This window comes from Capra hircus, chromosome 3, assembly GCF_001704415.2.
Source record: "Capra hircus breed San Clemente chromosome 3, ASM170441v1, whole genome shotgun sequence".
In the NCBI taxonomy this organism is placed as follows: Eukaryota; Metazoa; Chordata; class Mammalia; order Artiodactyla; family Bovidae; genus Capra; species Capra hircus.
Genome location: NC_030810.1, coordinates 100,946,798 through 100,963,414, shown reverse-complemented (window position 1 = coordinate 100,963,414; position 16,617 = coordinate 100,946,798). Strand labels below are relative to the sequence as shown.

The following is a 16,617-nucleotide window of genomic DNA, read 5'->3' as shown; positions in this document are numbered from 1 at the left end:
AATGTTCTGTTTTTCCATCCTGCCCTCCCCTAGCACCCAGCACAATATTGTCTAAATAATAGTTTTTTCTCTTCCTTTTCTTCCTCATTTTTTTTCCTCCTAACAATAACAATTAACATCTGTAAAACACTTCACATAGTGCTCTCATGTACATTATACTCCATAAACTGCACAATACCCTTGTATCAATTATCCATAAATATTTAATGGATTAAGAGGTCAAAAGAAGAAGCCATTTCTGGTGAAGGAAATAACACCAGCAAATGTACAAGGGAGTAATGATCCTGGCATGAGTGGAAGGCAGTGTGGGAAAACAGCCTTGCTGGAAACGGAAGGCTGAACCCTATAGAAAATTTGGAAAATGAAGATTAAAGATAACAAAAAACAAACAGAAGAATAAATCCTGCCTGAACACTAATATGATTAGTAGTTAGGTATGTTTATTTCTAGCCTTTTGGAGAAATTTTATTTTTTTTTGCAAAGCTGAAATAAGTATCCATAAAATTTTGTGTCCTACTTTTTTTCACTTAACATTCTAAGCACAGTTCCCTGATGTAACATAAAGGCCATTTGTAAATGCATACTATTCCAGAGTGGCTGCATCCACAGGTACTTGTCCATTTCTTTTATATTGGACACATTGTTTCCCATTTTATGCTATTATTAATGTAAGAAGCACAAATCTCTTGTGCAGAGAGAAGAAATGGAAGGAGATGGGTCCTTGGTGAGACCTCAAACTGTTCCGTGAAGGCTCACTTAAGCCTAAAAAGTCTCTGGATTTTCTAGTCACCTGAGCCAATCAAACTGATCCTTTATTGCTTAACCCAATTGAGCTGCATTTTCTCTGATTTGCAACCCACCTAACGCAGGGACTCCAAGGGCAGGACGGTGCTTGTCTGGCTCACTGTCGTAACCCTACCTCAATCCTCAGTCCAAGACATGGAGTAGGAGCCTCATAAAAATGTGCAGAAAAAAGAATATGAACTCTTGCATGAATTATCCATTCTAATCCTCACTGTTGATCTCTAAGGATCTTGGTACTTTTATCATTTTGAGCTTATCAACAAAAACATTACCTCTTCATCATATTTGCCACCAATAATTCCTCATATTTTGGCCTATTTTAGTTTTTTAATTTAGAACTCTTACATTTTTATGAACTAAAATATTTTCATTCATGGCCTTTATTTCTGTTTTTTTAACTGAGACGCAATTGACATATACTTTCTTGACCTTTAATAGTAAAATGCTAAATAGATCTCTCAGAGTAGACATTCAGTTGTATTTTCCTCCAGTTTTCCTACAGTTAAGGTGTAATATTTAATTTCTTTGATTTACCTAGAACTTATTCAGGTATACTGTTTAAGTTTAGAATTCTTTTTTTGTTCTCTAGATTCTTAACCAATTGTTCAAATACCTTTTCCCCACTGAGTTGCAATGCTTCTTTTATCCTTTTTTAATGCTTCTATAAAATTGGGTCTACTTCCGCCTTTGCAAGCGTGTTAAATTGATGTGTAAGCTATGTAATGTTTCAGTATCCCCAAGGCTAATAATCCCCTAATTAAACTCTGTCTTCAAAATTTCCTTTGCCATCTCCCTTGTTTATTTTTCCAGATGAAATTTGAAAATAATTATATCCAATTCTAAAAGGACTCTATTGGAATTTTCATTATAATTACACAAAGCCTTAAAGTAAATTAAGGAAGAAATGACATCTTTACAATTTTAACTTTGCCATCTGGGAAAGCTTTTCTTCATTAAGTTTCCCATATTTCTCAACAAAATATGTTCATTTTTCTCACATAGATCACTGACACTTCAAATAAAGTTCATTTCTTGGTATATTGTATTGAATATTTATTTTAGATTGCTTTCTAATTGGGAAAATACTTGTGCATGTAGGGCAACGTGCTAACTTGTCAAGACAGTCCAGTTGACACTCACATTGTCAACTCATCCTTTTGTTTCTTAGCCATGTGCCTGCAGGTACCACCCACACGTCTGAGTTCTGCCCTCTGGAGCTAGATGGAGTAAAACCGCACCTCCTTCTATGAGACAGATTTTCATCTCTTCGGAGACTGCTATCATATCTCCATCAGCCTTCTTTTGTCCTGACTAAATAAACCCATCTGGTAGGATGAAAATAGTATCTGGGAAGAATTCAAATGACAGTGCTGAGGAGAGTAGATGTGGGGTAGGTTGGGCTAGAGGCAAGGGGCCAGTAAGGTTTCGGTGGTAATCCAGGCTGACAGAGACGGGCTACAGGGACTGCCCTGGCAGTCCAGTGGTTAAGGCTCTGAGTTTCCAATGCAGGGGGCACAGGTTTGATTCCTGGTCAGGGAAATACTGTATCAATAAGATCCTGCATGACATGCAGCATGACCGAGAGAGAGAGAGAGAGAGAGAGAGAGAGAGAGATGGGGTGCAACGAGACTGCGAACATGAGAAAGGGAAGGTCTGGGATATTTCTCAATAGAGGAAACATTAGGACGTGTTGACAAACTAGATAGAAGGGATAAAGAAATGGAAATAAGAGTCAAAAGTGGCTTTAAATTTCTGGTTTGAATCACTGAAGAGAGTGATTCTCTCTACTAAGACGAAGTATGAGAGTTGGAAAGGGAAGTCTGTTTCAAAGGCAGTCGGTTTCATTTCTCTTGATGCTGAAATTACAGTATATCCAGGGACTTCCCTGATGGTCCAGTGGTTAGGACGCCATGCTCCCAATATGGGGGCATGGGTTCAATCCCTGGTCAGGCAACTAAGATCTCATACACCACATGGAGTGGTCAAAAAAAAAGTACAATATATCCTAGGAGACAGCTCTATAGACTAGTTGTCCAATAATAAAAAACATACGTATTGCTCTGTGACCTAGTGTTCCTGGCACAGTGTTTCTAACACCTTTGTAAATTCCTGAGTGATAAAAACACTGGGATCATCTTCCACTCTAATGAGGAGACTTTGGATGGATTGCTGGTTGGGGGCTGGTCACTAGAGAGCCTGAGCCATGATAAAAACTTGGAATTCTCAGCTCCATTCCCCACTTATCCAGAGATGGGAGAGGAGCTAGAAATGGAATTCGTGATTAATCATGCCTACGTGAGGAAGTCCATAAAATCCCAACACTATGGGATTCAGAGAGCTTCCTGGTATGTGAACACATCCTTATACTAGGGTACCCTTATACTGGGGTACATCACTAGGGAGGTGATGTACCTCAACTTCACAAAAACGAAAGCTGCATTTGGGACCCTCCCAGACTTCACCCTATGGATCTCTTCACCTGGCTATTAATCTGCATCCTTTATTATATCTTTTTATAAACTGGTAAAGGTAAGTAGGTGTTTCCCTGAGTTCTGTGAGTCTCTAGTAAATTAATTGAACCTAAGGAGAGGGTTATGGGAATCTCTGGTTCGCAGTCAAGTCAGGCAAAAATCCAGCTAGGGACCTGCTACTTACCTTTGGCATCTGATTTAGGCACGGGCTAGGAGAAGGCAATGGCACCCCACTCCAGTACTCTTTCTTGCCTGGAAAATCCCATGGACAGAGGAGCCTGGTAGGCTGCAGTCCATGGGGTCGCTAAGAGTCAGACACGACTGAGCGGCTTCACTTTCACTTTTCACTTTCATGCATTGGAGAGGGCAATGGCAACCCACTCCAGTACTCTTGCCTGGAGAATCCTAGGGACAGGGGAACCTGGTGGGCTGCCGTCTATGGGGTTGCACAGAGTTGGACATGACTGAAGTGACTTAGCAGCAGCGTCTTGCAATTTAGCCCTTAACCTTATCTCCAGGTGAGCTTCCCTGGTGGCTCAGTGGGTAAAGCATCTGCCTCCAATGTGGGAGACCCAGCTTCAATCCCTGGGTTGGGAAGATCCCCTGGAGAAGGAAATGGCAACCCACTCCAGTACTCTTGCCTGGAAAATCCCATGGACTGAGAAGCCTGGTAGTCTACTATCCGTGGGGTCGCAAAGAGTTGGACACGACTGAGCGACTTCACTTTATCTCCAGGTAGATGGTGTCAGAATTGAGCTAAACCCAGCTGGTGGTTGCTAAGAATTGCCTGTTGTGGGGGGCAGAAAACCCCACATACTTGGTGACCACAAGTGAAGTGGTCTGTGTATGTTATAAAGAAGACACACAGGTGGAAAACTGAGTTTTTCCTGGTGGTTCAGTGGTTCAGAATCCACCTTGCAATGCAGAGGATGCAGGTTTATTCCTGGTCAGAGAACTAAAATCCCACATGCTGAGAAGCAAGTACGCCCAAGCACGCAACTAGCAAGTCCATGCACAATGAAAGAAAGTGTTAACAAAGATCATGTGTGCCACCACTAAGACTCAACACAGCCAAACAATTATTATAAAAACTGATAGTATTATTATATTATTTTATAATTATAACTGATAAATTATTATAAAAACTAGTATTTTCCCTAAATATTAGTATTTTTCTGATTTTCCTCCATAATTATATATTTTACATAGTAGGCCAGTTCAAACACATAGAAATAGATATAAAACAGACATAAGGGTGCCCCAACTCCTGCAGACATGCACGAGTCTGGCCTGGAATACTAGTGAGGGGGAGGAAAGGTGAGATGCGTAATCAGCACTGAATTGATAGATAAAGTCATGAGGACAAATGACTTCCCCTCGGCTTGTTGAGGTCCTGAGGTCTAAGACTTGGAGGCCAACAACTGGTCAGGAAATTAATTATCCTGCCACCATCTATCCTCAAGCCCATGTCCCAGAGGGCTCCAGAGGAAGAGAGATTCTAGGAGAAAAGGCCCACACATTTGAGAGTTCAGTGTAGGTCTCACTGCCAATCCATAAGAGCACACAGAGCTAGGAATTTCTCACCTTTTGAAAAAAAAAAAAAGATCTTCTTTAGCCTCAGCCTGGATAAGGATTTTCCTTGGAGAAAGAGGAGCGAGAGAATATTTAGGTCTCCAACTTTGAGTTTCAAGGCCATGGTGCTTAGAACTGGGACAAGGAAGATAGGAAACGATTTCTCTATGCAAAGCTAGAGTCCTAAATCGAAGCATGGAAAAGAGGCCAAGGGCCCTAGGCGAACATCTGCTGTTGGGTCAGAGCCTGAACAAACTCAGGCCTGCGCTCCGCAATGCTTGGCTCTGAGGAACGAGGGAGCCCAGGGGATTAGCAGAGGCCCCACAAAAACCAGCAACAGACATCAAAGTGCTGATTAGAGACAGAGTATTACCCTCCTCAGTCAAGTTAAGTCGCTTTAGCCACCTCATGTCAAAGCATCTTTCCAGAGGACATCGTGGAACATTTCATAATGCAAAGTTTTTTGAAACAGAGATGAAAATAAGTCAATCAATTTTTGGTTTCAGGTATTAAGTTTAAAAACAAAGGCCCAATACATCATTTAGTTGAAATACCAGGTCCCGATTAGGCTTTTTTTCTACCCAGGGAGGGGACAAATAAAAAGGTGGGAGGACAGGGGCAGTTATTCAGGAGGCAGGGAGCACTCTTCCAAGCTTTTCCCACGTTGAGGTGATACTCCCAGTTTACAGGGTGCTGCTGATGACGGCTGCGTGTCCGGGCAGCTCTCAGCACCCAGCTCAAAGAAACAGGCCATCATGGCAAAGGTCCCAGAGAGTCAGACTCAATGTTCTCTCTACAGCACATTCAGCGAGCACAGAGGAGGGGCTTACACATGACATGACACAGGCAATAAACAGGCTGCTAGTCAGGAGCAGCTTCTCACCACGCCCTTTCTCAGGCCTGGGCCTCTACCCGCTCTCCAGTCCCCATTCTCCATCTCTAATTGAAAAGGTTGCCAGGATATAAACTGTCTTTTCCTTGCCTATTTCTCTTCCCATAGAACCTCCTTAGCCCGTTCCTTTTGGCAGTGGTACAACTAAACTTGGGGAAATGCACACCACAGGTACTTTTTGGTCCCAGGAATCTCCCGGAGCTCTCTTTTTTTTTCCAGTCATGCTGTGTAGCTTGTGGGATCTTAATTCCCCAACCAGGGATTGAACGCAGGCCCATGGCAGTGAAAACACAGAGTCCTAAGCACCAAACCGCCAGGGAACTCCCGTTAGAGCTCTAGCTCTGTTCCCCAGAACATTTCCAGGCCGTTTCATTATCTGCAAGTCCGATCTCTGCTGTCTCACCAGGTCCTTGAGGTTCAGTCCAGAACTTCTCTTCCCTGGGCTCACTCCATCTTCTTCCTCACTCCATCTTCTTCCTCACTCCATCTTCTTCCAACTCTGCAAGTCATCTTGGCACCTTAGGCAACCCCACCCTGCTTCCACCCTCTTAATATTCTGAAAACAAGCACAGTCTAGATACTCCCATGCCAGGCAAGACTGCCAGAGGAGGCAGAGAACTCAGGCTGCTCAAAGACAAACCCAGGTCTGGAATGGAAGGAGGTTTCCTGTGCATTCTGAAGCCGTGAATTAGCTGAGAAACAAAAAGGGGAAGAAAAGTCACAAGAGAAAAATATTACACTTTTCTGACTGAAGGAGAAAGGGGACGAGAGAGGAACTGGGGCCAGAGATGAAGGGGGTTTCTAGTTCCTTTGGTCCAGGGAAGATTCCTGTAAATTTAGCTATGTCAGTTGGGCCCTGCAGTCAACTACATTTTTTTTGGCAGAAAGAAAAAGATAATCATTGGATTAACTGAATGCAACACCTAGAGATGCCAAAACCTAAAGCCTCAAACAGCTGCAGTCAGCTTTTCATTTCTGCGAAGGATATGGTGTTAGTCACCTCTCTCCAGTGCTGATCGGTCAATCTGTTTTGAGATTGGTAAAACTCTAAGTAATCACAGGACCTCTGTCTGCAAATAAATCTCTAAGTTTTGAGATCGGTAAATCTCCGAATAATCACGAGACCTCTGTCTGCGAGCAGCTCTTTTCCAACTGGCCAAGCTTAGGGATCCCACAAGGCCACAACCCCAGATGGGTCAGAGCAAAAGTTAGGGGCTACCTCCTACAATAAGGACTCAGACCATGGAGCTGAGCTGCTTAACAGAGGCACTCTTAACTCCTCTGAATGCCTCTAAGTCCCCAAATCATAATACTGGGGCTGTCTCCACACCTTCCAGATATGGACAACAGGGTGCCCACCTGCAAGAAGCACTAGAATTATGTTCTTTCATCCTCCCTGAAAAGTGAAAAGAAACCACACCAGGAGCTCAAAGAGATACATTAACATAATTTATTAAACTCACCATACAAAGAATATGCCATGGGAAAGAGTATCAGAACTGGAAGGACCCATGGAAGTTATCTGGTGCAACCCCCTCATTGTACAAATGGGAATGGTGTGAAGAACACCAGAACACCACGATGAACAAAGCTAGCATGGGAGCTCAGCCCCAATGCACAGAAACCACAGACTTAAGGCTTCTGGTTTTGAGCCAAGGAGAACCTGAAGAGACTTAATGTTTATTTTTCATTTTCTGTGTCCTAGAGTACCACATTCTGCTGCTTAACTTCTTCTTAAGGCTGCAGGAAGAGCCCTAAAGAAAACACAGACAAGTGGCAGGTTCATTCAGAGCCAGGATAACTGATGGTGGAGCACCCGGGCACAGCAGGGTTAAGAGAGGGATTCAATCCCTCCTGATTGCTGTCTTCCCCCAAACAACAGACATGCAAACCCTGATGCCTCAGGGTAAATATACTTGCCTTCCTGAGGTTTGGAGGAGGAAGGGAAAGGCAGCAGGTAGAGGAAAGGGAGGAAAAGACTTATAACATCATTCTGAAATCGATGAGTCCATTAGAAATGCTCTTTTCCCTCTGTCAAGTAAATCCAAACACCGCAAGAGAAGACTGCAGAACTCTGGGATTAAATCAGTTGTGAGATGGAAGGAAAAACACCAATAACTTAGCAAAATAAATACCACAGAGTTTCTTCGCTGAGATCGATGTAACCCAGTGAAAACAGTTTTTAGGCTCTGAGTCAAGAAGAATGACGTGTATCTTGCACCTCCATGGGGGAAACCCTAAGAGGTTCTGGGAGCCTTCACAGCAGAGAGAAGTTGCCCATAACTGTCCATGGCCTCACAGAACCTTTCTGCTCACAGCTACGCCTTGAAGGACATTTCCCCTCCCCCAAAGACAAGACCATCTGGTCAAAGTTGAGGTTCACTGACTCTGACCAGGCCATGACAGGTAGCCCCACAGTCTGTCTGCAGGAGGCCCTGCTCAGCACGGGCTGAGGGTGGAGCAAGTAGAAAAACAGTTTGTTGCTGAGAACTGAGCTATGTTTACGGAAGGAACTCTGCTCCCCCAGGACTCCAGCTTCTAGGGCAGATCTCATCACCTCTCTCGACCTGACCCACGGAGGGCCTGCTTCTGGGGCAGCTGAACTCCAATCTACAACAGAAGGGAGGCTCTGCTACAGAGAGAAATAGTAAATACGGGAACAAGGCTACTACCCTGGCTCCTGCAGGCCGGGTACCAGCCTCCAGAGGCCACAGTGTCCAGAGGGGCGTTAGTCCTCCGTCTGCCCAGCGTACAGAACCGTGAAGCCCGGGCCTGAGCACAGCCAGGGAGCAGTTGGAAGGTCAAAGTCAGGGCTGGCGGCCTCCAGGGATGGTGGGCTCCTCCGCAGGCCAGAGGCGGCAGCAACGTCCACCTCCTTGGGCTCATGTTTCCACCACTCGGATGAGAGGCATGGGCTTTGGGCTGGGGGGCTTGGATATCCTGATGCTGAAAAGAAAGTCAGAAATGCTAAGTGCCCTGTCATGGCCCAGCCTTCCCAGAGCCACCCCTCTGGCTTGCCTCCAGGTCCCACCCTGCAGGGCCCACTGATCTCTTGGTCCTGAATGTCCTGAAACCATCACTGCCAGGGCTAAGCGGCCAGGGGACTGGTGCTTTTATCTCATGACAGGGGTGGGGAACACAGAGGGTGCAGCTGAACACCTAAGGAACGGGATGGCTGTGATTCCTGATTTTTTTTTTTTTTCCAAAGTTTTAGACCTTTCTATGACTCTCGCAGAAACAAAAAGCCCTCTCCCTAGACATCAGCCATTGCTGTGTATGTGTGTGCTCAATCACGTCCGACTCTGCGACCCCACAGACTGTCCCCCGCCAGGCTCCTTTGTCCATGGAATTTTCCAGGCAAGAATACTAGAGTGGGTTGCTATTTCCTACTCCAGGGGATCTTCCTAACCCAGGGATCGAACCTGCATCTCTTTGCACCTCCTGCATTAGCAGGTGGGTTCTTTATCACTGTACCACCTGGGAAGCTCCATATGCCCTTGCGAATAGTCACAATTTTTGCCTCCAATTTCAGGGGTTCATATGCCTCTCGTGTTGTCCATGGGCCTCCCTGGGGTTGTGGTATCAGGCTCTACTCTAACCTGGTTAGAAAGTGGTTCAGGTGGAGAATGGGTCAGATGAGAGACAGAGAGAAAGAACCTGGACTTTGGAGAGCCTCGTCCTGGCCTTGGTACTGAAGGTTTCCTTCCTGTGGCTCTGCCCCGCCTTCCTTCACTTCCTTCCTGGGCTCCGCTCCACGCGCCCTCACTCACCTGCCCAGGTTCTCGGTCTTGGCCCGGTTCTGGGTGCTGAAGTTGCCATGACTGATCTGTTTTTCTATCAGGTGTTCCATCCGGTCGTGCATCTCTAAATTCTGTAACGCAAGTTTACGAGATTAGAATTGGGTCTCTTCCGGTTTGCTGTGGGTCACATCTAACCAGCTCATCCTGGTCTCCAGCTCTAGGTGCTGCCGTCACCCCCACCCCACTGCGCCTGCCACCACCAGGAAGCCCTCATCTTCAGCACTCCAGGTTGCACTCCTTCAGTACTTGCTCCAGCCTCCTTCCCTGAGGATGTGTTCTCTCGATAACTGTTAAACACCGATCATCTCCTGTACTTCCCCTCTACACATTTCCTACATATAATCTCCTAGAGTCTGTCGAGAAATTTACTTGCATTTGCTGATATGCTTTTCTATAACGTATCCTTAGGTATACGTTTAAAGGATTTTATCTCTAAATCTAGACTGCAGACTCCCTGGAGATAAACACCTCTGTCTCCTATTTCTTTTGATCTCCCCCTCTATCTGAGACACCCTCACACAATGGCTGCAAAGCAATCTCAGGGAGCCAGTCAATGGACAGGAAGGCCTCTGAAGTACGGTGGACATCAGACTAAGAAGAACTCCTTAGCCAGTCGAGCCCATCACCTTAGCCGTGGAGAAGACTCCATTTATAGGATGTGTTCTCCTTCAAGGCTCAGCTCTACTCTCAGCTCCTCTGCTAAGCCTGCAGAATCAGAATGAAGGGCCGGCCTCCATGCTGCTGTGGCACAGGGGTGGCACCACAAGGATGATCCCTTCAGAGTGGGGACAGGTCTTACCATTGCCCGCAATCCCTGAAGAGTCTCAGAAAATGTTTAGTCAGCAGAAAAGCTGGAGATCAACCAACCACCTCAGATACTCACTTCTGAGCAGCAGCAAGACACGACAAAGACCCCTCCAGAATCTCCCCCTCCCCGTGTCCAGATTCTTTTTCAAGAGTCTGTTCCCTTCCCAGGGCTGCCCGGAACACACACCTCGGCTTCCAGGTAGGCAATCTTCTCCTTGAGCTCCTGGATGGTGGTATCCTTGGACTGGATCACAGCTTTTGAGTTCTGGAGCTGCAAAGATGTGGGAGACACTAGGGCTCGTTCTGAAATGACTCATGACATACTCATCCAACTTTGCCCGGCTGCTGGGGGAGCCAGCGGAGACAAAGGGCAGAGTACTGCACCTCTCACGTGACTTCCTTAGCTTTTCAGTAAACACTAAACTCTTGATTATTCCAGATTTGTGTGAGGGGGGTGAGGGGGAACACCACCCTCATAATCCAAAATAATGGACGGCTCAAAAACCATTTCATTTGCCTTTGGGAAATGCAAATGATGTATTGGTTCAAGAAAGGGATACTGAATGCCAGACTATATGACAGTCCCTATTTTAGACAATGGGAAACAGCAGTGAACAAGATGGAAGAAATCCTAGCGCGCATGGAGCTGGCGTGCCACAGCTACGCCCCCCAACTAGGGGCTCTGAAATTCTCAGAACAACTCCACAAAACAGCACATTCTGACCGCCGGAAGTTCAGGCAAGGAAAAGCAGAAAATACATCACGAGGTGCAAAGGTTGAAAATCTACACACAGATAAGTGAGTTTATTGCGACTTAATTACTTATTTACCAGCACTTTTTAACGAGCAAGGAAGACTAACCTTTTCCTTCTTTTCCCATGGAAAACCACAAGGCAAATGACCAAAAAAGTAGGGGAAAGATGGAAGAACAGCGAATCCCAATCACCCTAATTTAATAGGCAGACTTGAGTGTTTTACGGGACACTCAAGAATGTAAGACAAGATACCCAGGAGAATACATAAATAAAGGTGTAGGCTTGACAGGAAAACAGGGCTAGACACAACGCAGAGACTCCCAGAGTGGCCCCCAGAGCAGGGTTACCCATGTACCTGCTCTATCATCTGCCGGACCTTCCGCTGCTGGCTCTTAAGCATGTCATCCAAGTGGTGGATCTTCTCCCGCAGCCCAGCCACTTCCTTCTCCAGGTTAGCAGCCCTGGGAATTAAGACCGAAAGGCCGAGGTAAGAGGAAAAGGTGCCTTCTCCACCTGGTCACAGTAAGGACCTTGAGCTCAGGAGGTTCCAGTCAGGTGTGTTTCCTTCTACCCCAGCTCTGCTTTAAGGAGGAGGCAGTGGGAACACACATCAGAAGCATACTAGAGATCATCCAGTCCAAACAAGGGAACTGAGGCTCAGAAAGGTTAGACAGGATAAATCATTCTGGAAAGTTTCACCAGTAAAACTAGAGCCGATAGGTAGATGTACCAAGGTAGCAGTTCTTATGTTATTTAATAACATAGGAAAGACATTCTCAGAATTAAAGTTGTCAGAAAGTGGACTGCCTCATGTCTAATGAGCTCCTTATTCCTGGAAAGATTCATGTACGAGCTGGGATTATGATACCCAAGACCATCAAGCTGTTAGCAGGGATTTTATACCAAGAGGGAGATAAGATTTGAGGACCCTTAACACTTCTTCACACAAGTCTGGTTTTGTTTTGTTTTTCGGCTGTGCCGGGCAGTATGTGGGATCTTAGTCCCCTGACCCGGGATCAAACCCATGCCCAGTGCAGAGCACTGGGCGTGAGAAGTCATAACCACTGGACCACGAGGGAAGTCCCAAGTCTAAGTCTCTTAGTTCCCAGACACTGCTGATTCCTTTCCATCTTCTAAGCAAACTGGGTCAAGATCTCCAAAGATCAGGCAGCTGGGGAGAATGCCCAGGAGTTCAGGGCATTTAAGAATTGCTGATACCCATTATTCTCTGGGTCTGCCTGAGGAAGCAGACAAGAGCACATTGCTAGAAGATGGGCAGCTCTAGGGGTGGGGGACAATGCAATCCGAGCCCAACTCACGCTTCCTAATTTCAAGCATTCTAAGTTCCCACCCTCAGCTCTCCAGCACTCTATTCCTTGGTCTCCTTTTATTGAGAAAATCAGTGTTTCTGATGTGCAACGGTCACTTGCCCACCCCAAATCTCAGTTATCTGGTCTTCTTTGTCTCTCCTGCTCCTTCCACTCAGGCTCCCGCCTGTGAGCACCTCCACCACAGGAGTGGTGAGGGAGCGCTGAGTAATTTAAAGCAATTCTGCTACGAAGTTTGAAAGAAGGTTACAATAAGAGGTCTGCATTTACCATGCCAGGAAGGCCTAGATCAGGTTATCCCAAAGGAGAGAAGATGACCCTAGCAGACCAAGGGTCCAAGAAGGCAAGGATTGGGTCTGTTCGTCTTGGAATGCCTTAGAAGGCCCGACAGGTAATGTCTGTTGAGCTTAGAAAGGTCCAGGTTTTTAATTATTTATTTGACTGCATCAAGTCTCAGTTGCGGCACTCGGGATCTTCAGTCTTCATTGCAGCATGCAGGATCTTTAGCTGTGGCATGTGAAATCTTAGTTGCAGAATGTGCGATCTAGTTCCCCAATCAGGGATAGAACCTGGGCCCCCTGCATTGGGAGCGTGGAGTCTTACCCGCTAGACCACCAGGGAAGTCCCCCAATATGCTAATGTTACATTTGATTAACCATTTGTGATCTTCCCAGGTGGCGCAAGTGGTAAAGACCCCACATGCCAATGCAGGAGATGTAAGAGATGTGGGTTCAAACCCTGCATCAGGAAAATTCCCCTGGAGCAGGGCATGGCAACCCACTCCAGTATTCTTGCCTGGAGAATCCCATGGACAGAGGAGCCTGGGAGGCTACAGTCCGTGGGGTCACAAAGAGCAGACACGACTGAGCAACTAACACTGTGTTTAGGGGGGAGTAGGCTATGGTGCAATCCAGTAACACATCCAGTGTAACAACCTCAGAATCTCAAAATGATGTGCAGCAACGGTAGACATTTCACCCGCTCCCACCTGCCCCTGTCCCTACAACCACAGAAGCCTTTTCTTCAGGTATTGGAAAATGAGTGCCTCAGACATGGCAGCCTCCCCACAGTATCTCCCTGGGCAGGGCCCCACCCCGAGCAGGCACACAGTGAGTCAGAGCTGGAAGACCTGACATCAGCACCAGCTTCCTCCCCAGGACGGCACCCTCTCCTCCCCGCACCCCGACCTCACGCTGAGCCAGGGCCCTTACTTTTCTTGTTCTGCTCGGCAGTCAACGTTCTTACTCCGAAGTTCCTCCAGGGCTGTCTCCCCTTCCCTGACCTTCGCCAGTAAGGCCTGATACTCCTGGTGGGCCAAAGGAAAGAAAATCTACAATGAGGAGACGGTGACGGTATCTGTGTTCGGGGTAAGATGGGCACCAAGGGCTGGGACTCAGCCCCTGCGGGGCCTGGGACAGCTGCCAGGGAGCAGCAGGTCAAGCTGGTTTGATGGGGTGCTCTCCCCTAACAGGGATAACCCTTCCCACCCTCAGCACATAGAAACTTCTCAGCCTCGCCCAGCTGCCCGAAGGGAGAATCTGGCCCTGCATCAGCTGGGTCCACCTGCCAGCTCTGGCTACCGATCCCCAGGGAACTAGGCTGAGTGGCTCCTGAAGAACTGTCTTCAAAGGCCAAAGGGCAGCTCTACCAGAACCCACCTAAAATGGAAATGGGTTCAAGTCGAGTTACCAAGAGCTAAGTTAGATAAAGAAAGACCTTCCCTGGGACTTCCCTGGTGCCCAGTGGCTAAGACTCTGTGCTCCCAATGTAGAGACCCAGGTTCGATACCTGGTTGGGAAACTAGATCCTGCATGCCACAACTAAAGATCCCATACACTGCAACTAAGACCCAGCACAGCCAAATACATAAATAAAAGATTTAAAAAAATCTTCCCATTCCTTAAGGGCTAAACAGTACTCCAAACGAAGCTGTGAAATGTGCTTTTCTGGAACCGCTAAGAAAAGGAAGGTCTCTGCAACCATCTTAGGCAGTCCACCCGCACCTTCCAGCCCAGGAGTATGGGTGCTGAAGAGCAAGACCCCAGCAGTTACCGTCTCCATTCCCAGCAAGCGCCTCTGCAGCTCCCCGACTTCTGCTTCCTTCTGCTCCGCTCTGTCCTCCGCTCTCTGTAGGGCCACCTGACTCTGTTTGGCTTCTCTCTGGTACTGGCCGAGTGTGACCTGGGACACAGGATGGGGACTTTGTGAACTGTGTGGAAGGACAAACGTAGATAAAAAGGAAAAAACCCAGGAATGAGGGTGCAGGGATGGGAGGAGGAGGCAACCCTGATGGGCACACCGCCGTCTCCCCATCACTGTTCCAGGACCACTCAGGAGACCAGCAGATTAACTCCACTCCCAAGGAAAACTGTCACATAATCAGAGTGACACCTGGAACCCACAAGCTCTGCTTTCCAGATAGCTGACGTCTTCAGCATCCCCACCAGCCCTCCAGGGTCACCCAAGCTTAAACCAGTGCCATGACTTTCTTTCTAATACAAAGAATCCAATGGAGGAATCTCTGTGTCCCTCCTTCTGTCTCCCACTCTTCCTCATCCTCACTTCCAGCAATCCTGGAAAGGCCAAAACAGCACCCAGAGCGTTACTAGCACCAGGAAGAATTTTGCAATATGGAAAGCATAGAAGTGGAATTTAGAGTAAAAAAGTAAAATAAGAACTTGCCTCCTTTCCTCCTGTGTACATTTTGCCAACTCCTGATCATCTTTCAGGTCTCAGCTTAGACACCCTTCTTCCAGGGAGCTGGAGCTCGGATGAGGTGTGTGTCCTTTGTGTGTCTACCCTCTTATGCACCGAGCAGATTTTGCCTGGTCGCTTGTGCGCACCCCCCAGGAGACCGTCAGCTTCACGACGGCAGAGACGCTGGGCACCACTCCCTTTCCAGAGCTTAGCACAGCACTGAGCACACAGCCAGAGCTCTGTAACATCATGAATGGACTGGATGACCATCTAGTCCAAACTTCTCCTTTCACAACTAAAGGAAAAGTGACCTATTCAAGATTACACGGCCAGTAAATGACAGTAAACTCAGTTGCTTCATCATCGATTTCAATGCTTTCCAGGTACCCCACTCTGACTCCCCAGTCAGAGACTAAAAGAATTCGGGTAACCTCTGGAAAGCCTAACCAGGCCTGGTAAAACGAAACACCAGCAACCAGTTTGTCTGGCTCCTCCCGAAGTCAGAATCAAGGAGAAGAAAGCAAAGCAAAGGATGACGTGTGATGGGACTTGTCCACACTGTACACGGCCCCATCCAGAGTAAATCCTTCCTGACAGCCAGGAGCCAGTAGAACGGGAAACCCACGCTTAATGACAGGTTGTCTTCGTGGTAATAGACAATCTTGCCCTTCTTGCCCCCCAGCTTCAGAAAAACAGACCAGAGAGTCTAATCCACCCAGAGAGACTGAGAAAAGCCTTCCAACGTCCCATATTAGCCTGAAACAGGCCCGTTCCTTGGGCAGAAGTATAAAAAGAAGGCCTCTCATTTCTGTACACAAACATTGCACCCAGGTTGCTGTGTGCTTGGAGCACAGCACCAACGGACCACAGATGATCCTCACACGCAGCTGTAAAGTCACAAAGGAAAAAAGCCAGACTCTGCTACGTCGGTCCCACAGTTCCAGCCAGCCCTGCCCAAAGGAACCCTTTAATCATGAGGGTGTGGGGACCTACCCCAGTAGTGGGAGCGACCCAAGGACCATCTCCTACTGTGGATCTGTGCTACACATCACGGGGTTAAAGGGCAGCTCCTCGTAAGAAGCCACGAGTGTGTGTCTACCAGCAGTCACAGGCCTTACAGCCTTGGGCTTTTACTGAGGATACTTTTGCTCAAGTTTTGAAACCCAGGGTTAGCAGAGCTCTCCCATTTGCTGCCAAAACCAACTAGTACTTCACAGTATTTCTCAATGTAGAAATTTATTTCCAACATTCACAGTCTGGTCAGTGCTACAGCCTCAACCTCCCCTTCCTCCTGTTCTATTCTAGGAAAGTAAGAAAGGGTCACTAAACTGATTCATTATCGACGGAACTATCCAAACTGTAGAATCTGAAGTAGATTCAATAAACTCCTTTACCACACAGCTACTTTGTTCTGAGACCAAGTTAATCTTAGTAGTACCCTGTTGTCATTGTTATTTAGTCACTAAGTTGTGCTCAACTCTTTGTGATCCC

At 47.0% G+C, this 16,617-nt stretch overlaps 1 protein-coding gene across 3 annotated transcripts in view; it reads right to left on the bottom strand.

Annotated features, from left to right (window-relative positions):
* The window catches only part of TUFT1 (tuftelin 1), a 47,654-nt gene continuing 38,202 nt past the window's right edge, over positions 7,166 to 16,617 (bottom strand). For 2 of the 3 annotated variants that reach the window (XM_005677592.3, XM_013962414.2), the window contains 6 exons: positions 14,482 to 14,610; positions 13,641 to 13,735; positions 11,457 to 11,562; positions 10,534 to 10,617; positions 9,510 to 9,610; positions 7,166 to 8,685 (listed from right to left, as the gene is read on the bottom strand). In XM_005677592.3, coding sequence (XP_005677649.1) covers positions 8,622 to 8,685; positions 9,510 to 9,610; positions 10,534 to 10,617; positions 11,457 to 11,562; positions 13,641 to 13,735; positions 14,482 to 14,610 — 579 coding nt within the window. In that variant the 3' untranslated portion in view covers positions 7,166 to 8,621. The remainder of the gene's footprint in view (positions 8,686 to 9,509; positions 9,611 to 10,533; positions 10,618 to 11,456; positions 11,563 to 13,640; positions 13,736 to 14,481; positions 14,611 to 16,617) is intronic. The other variant, XM_005677593.3, reaches the window with a different exon arrangement.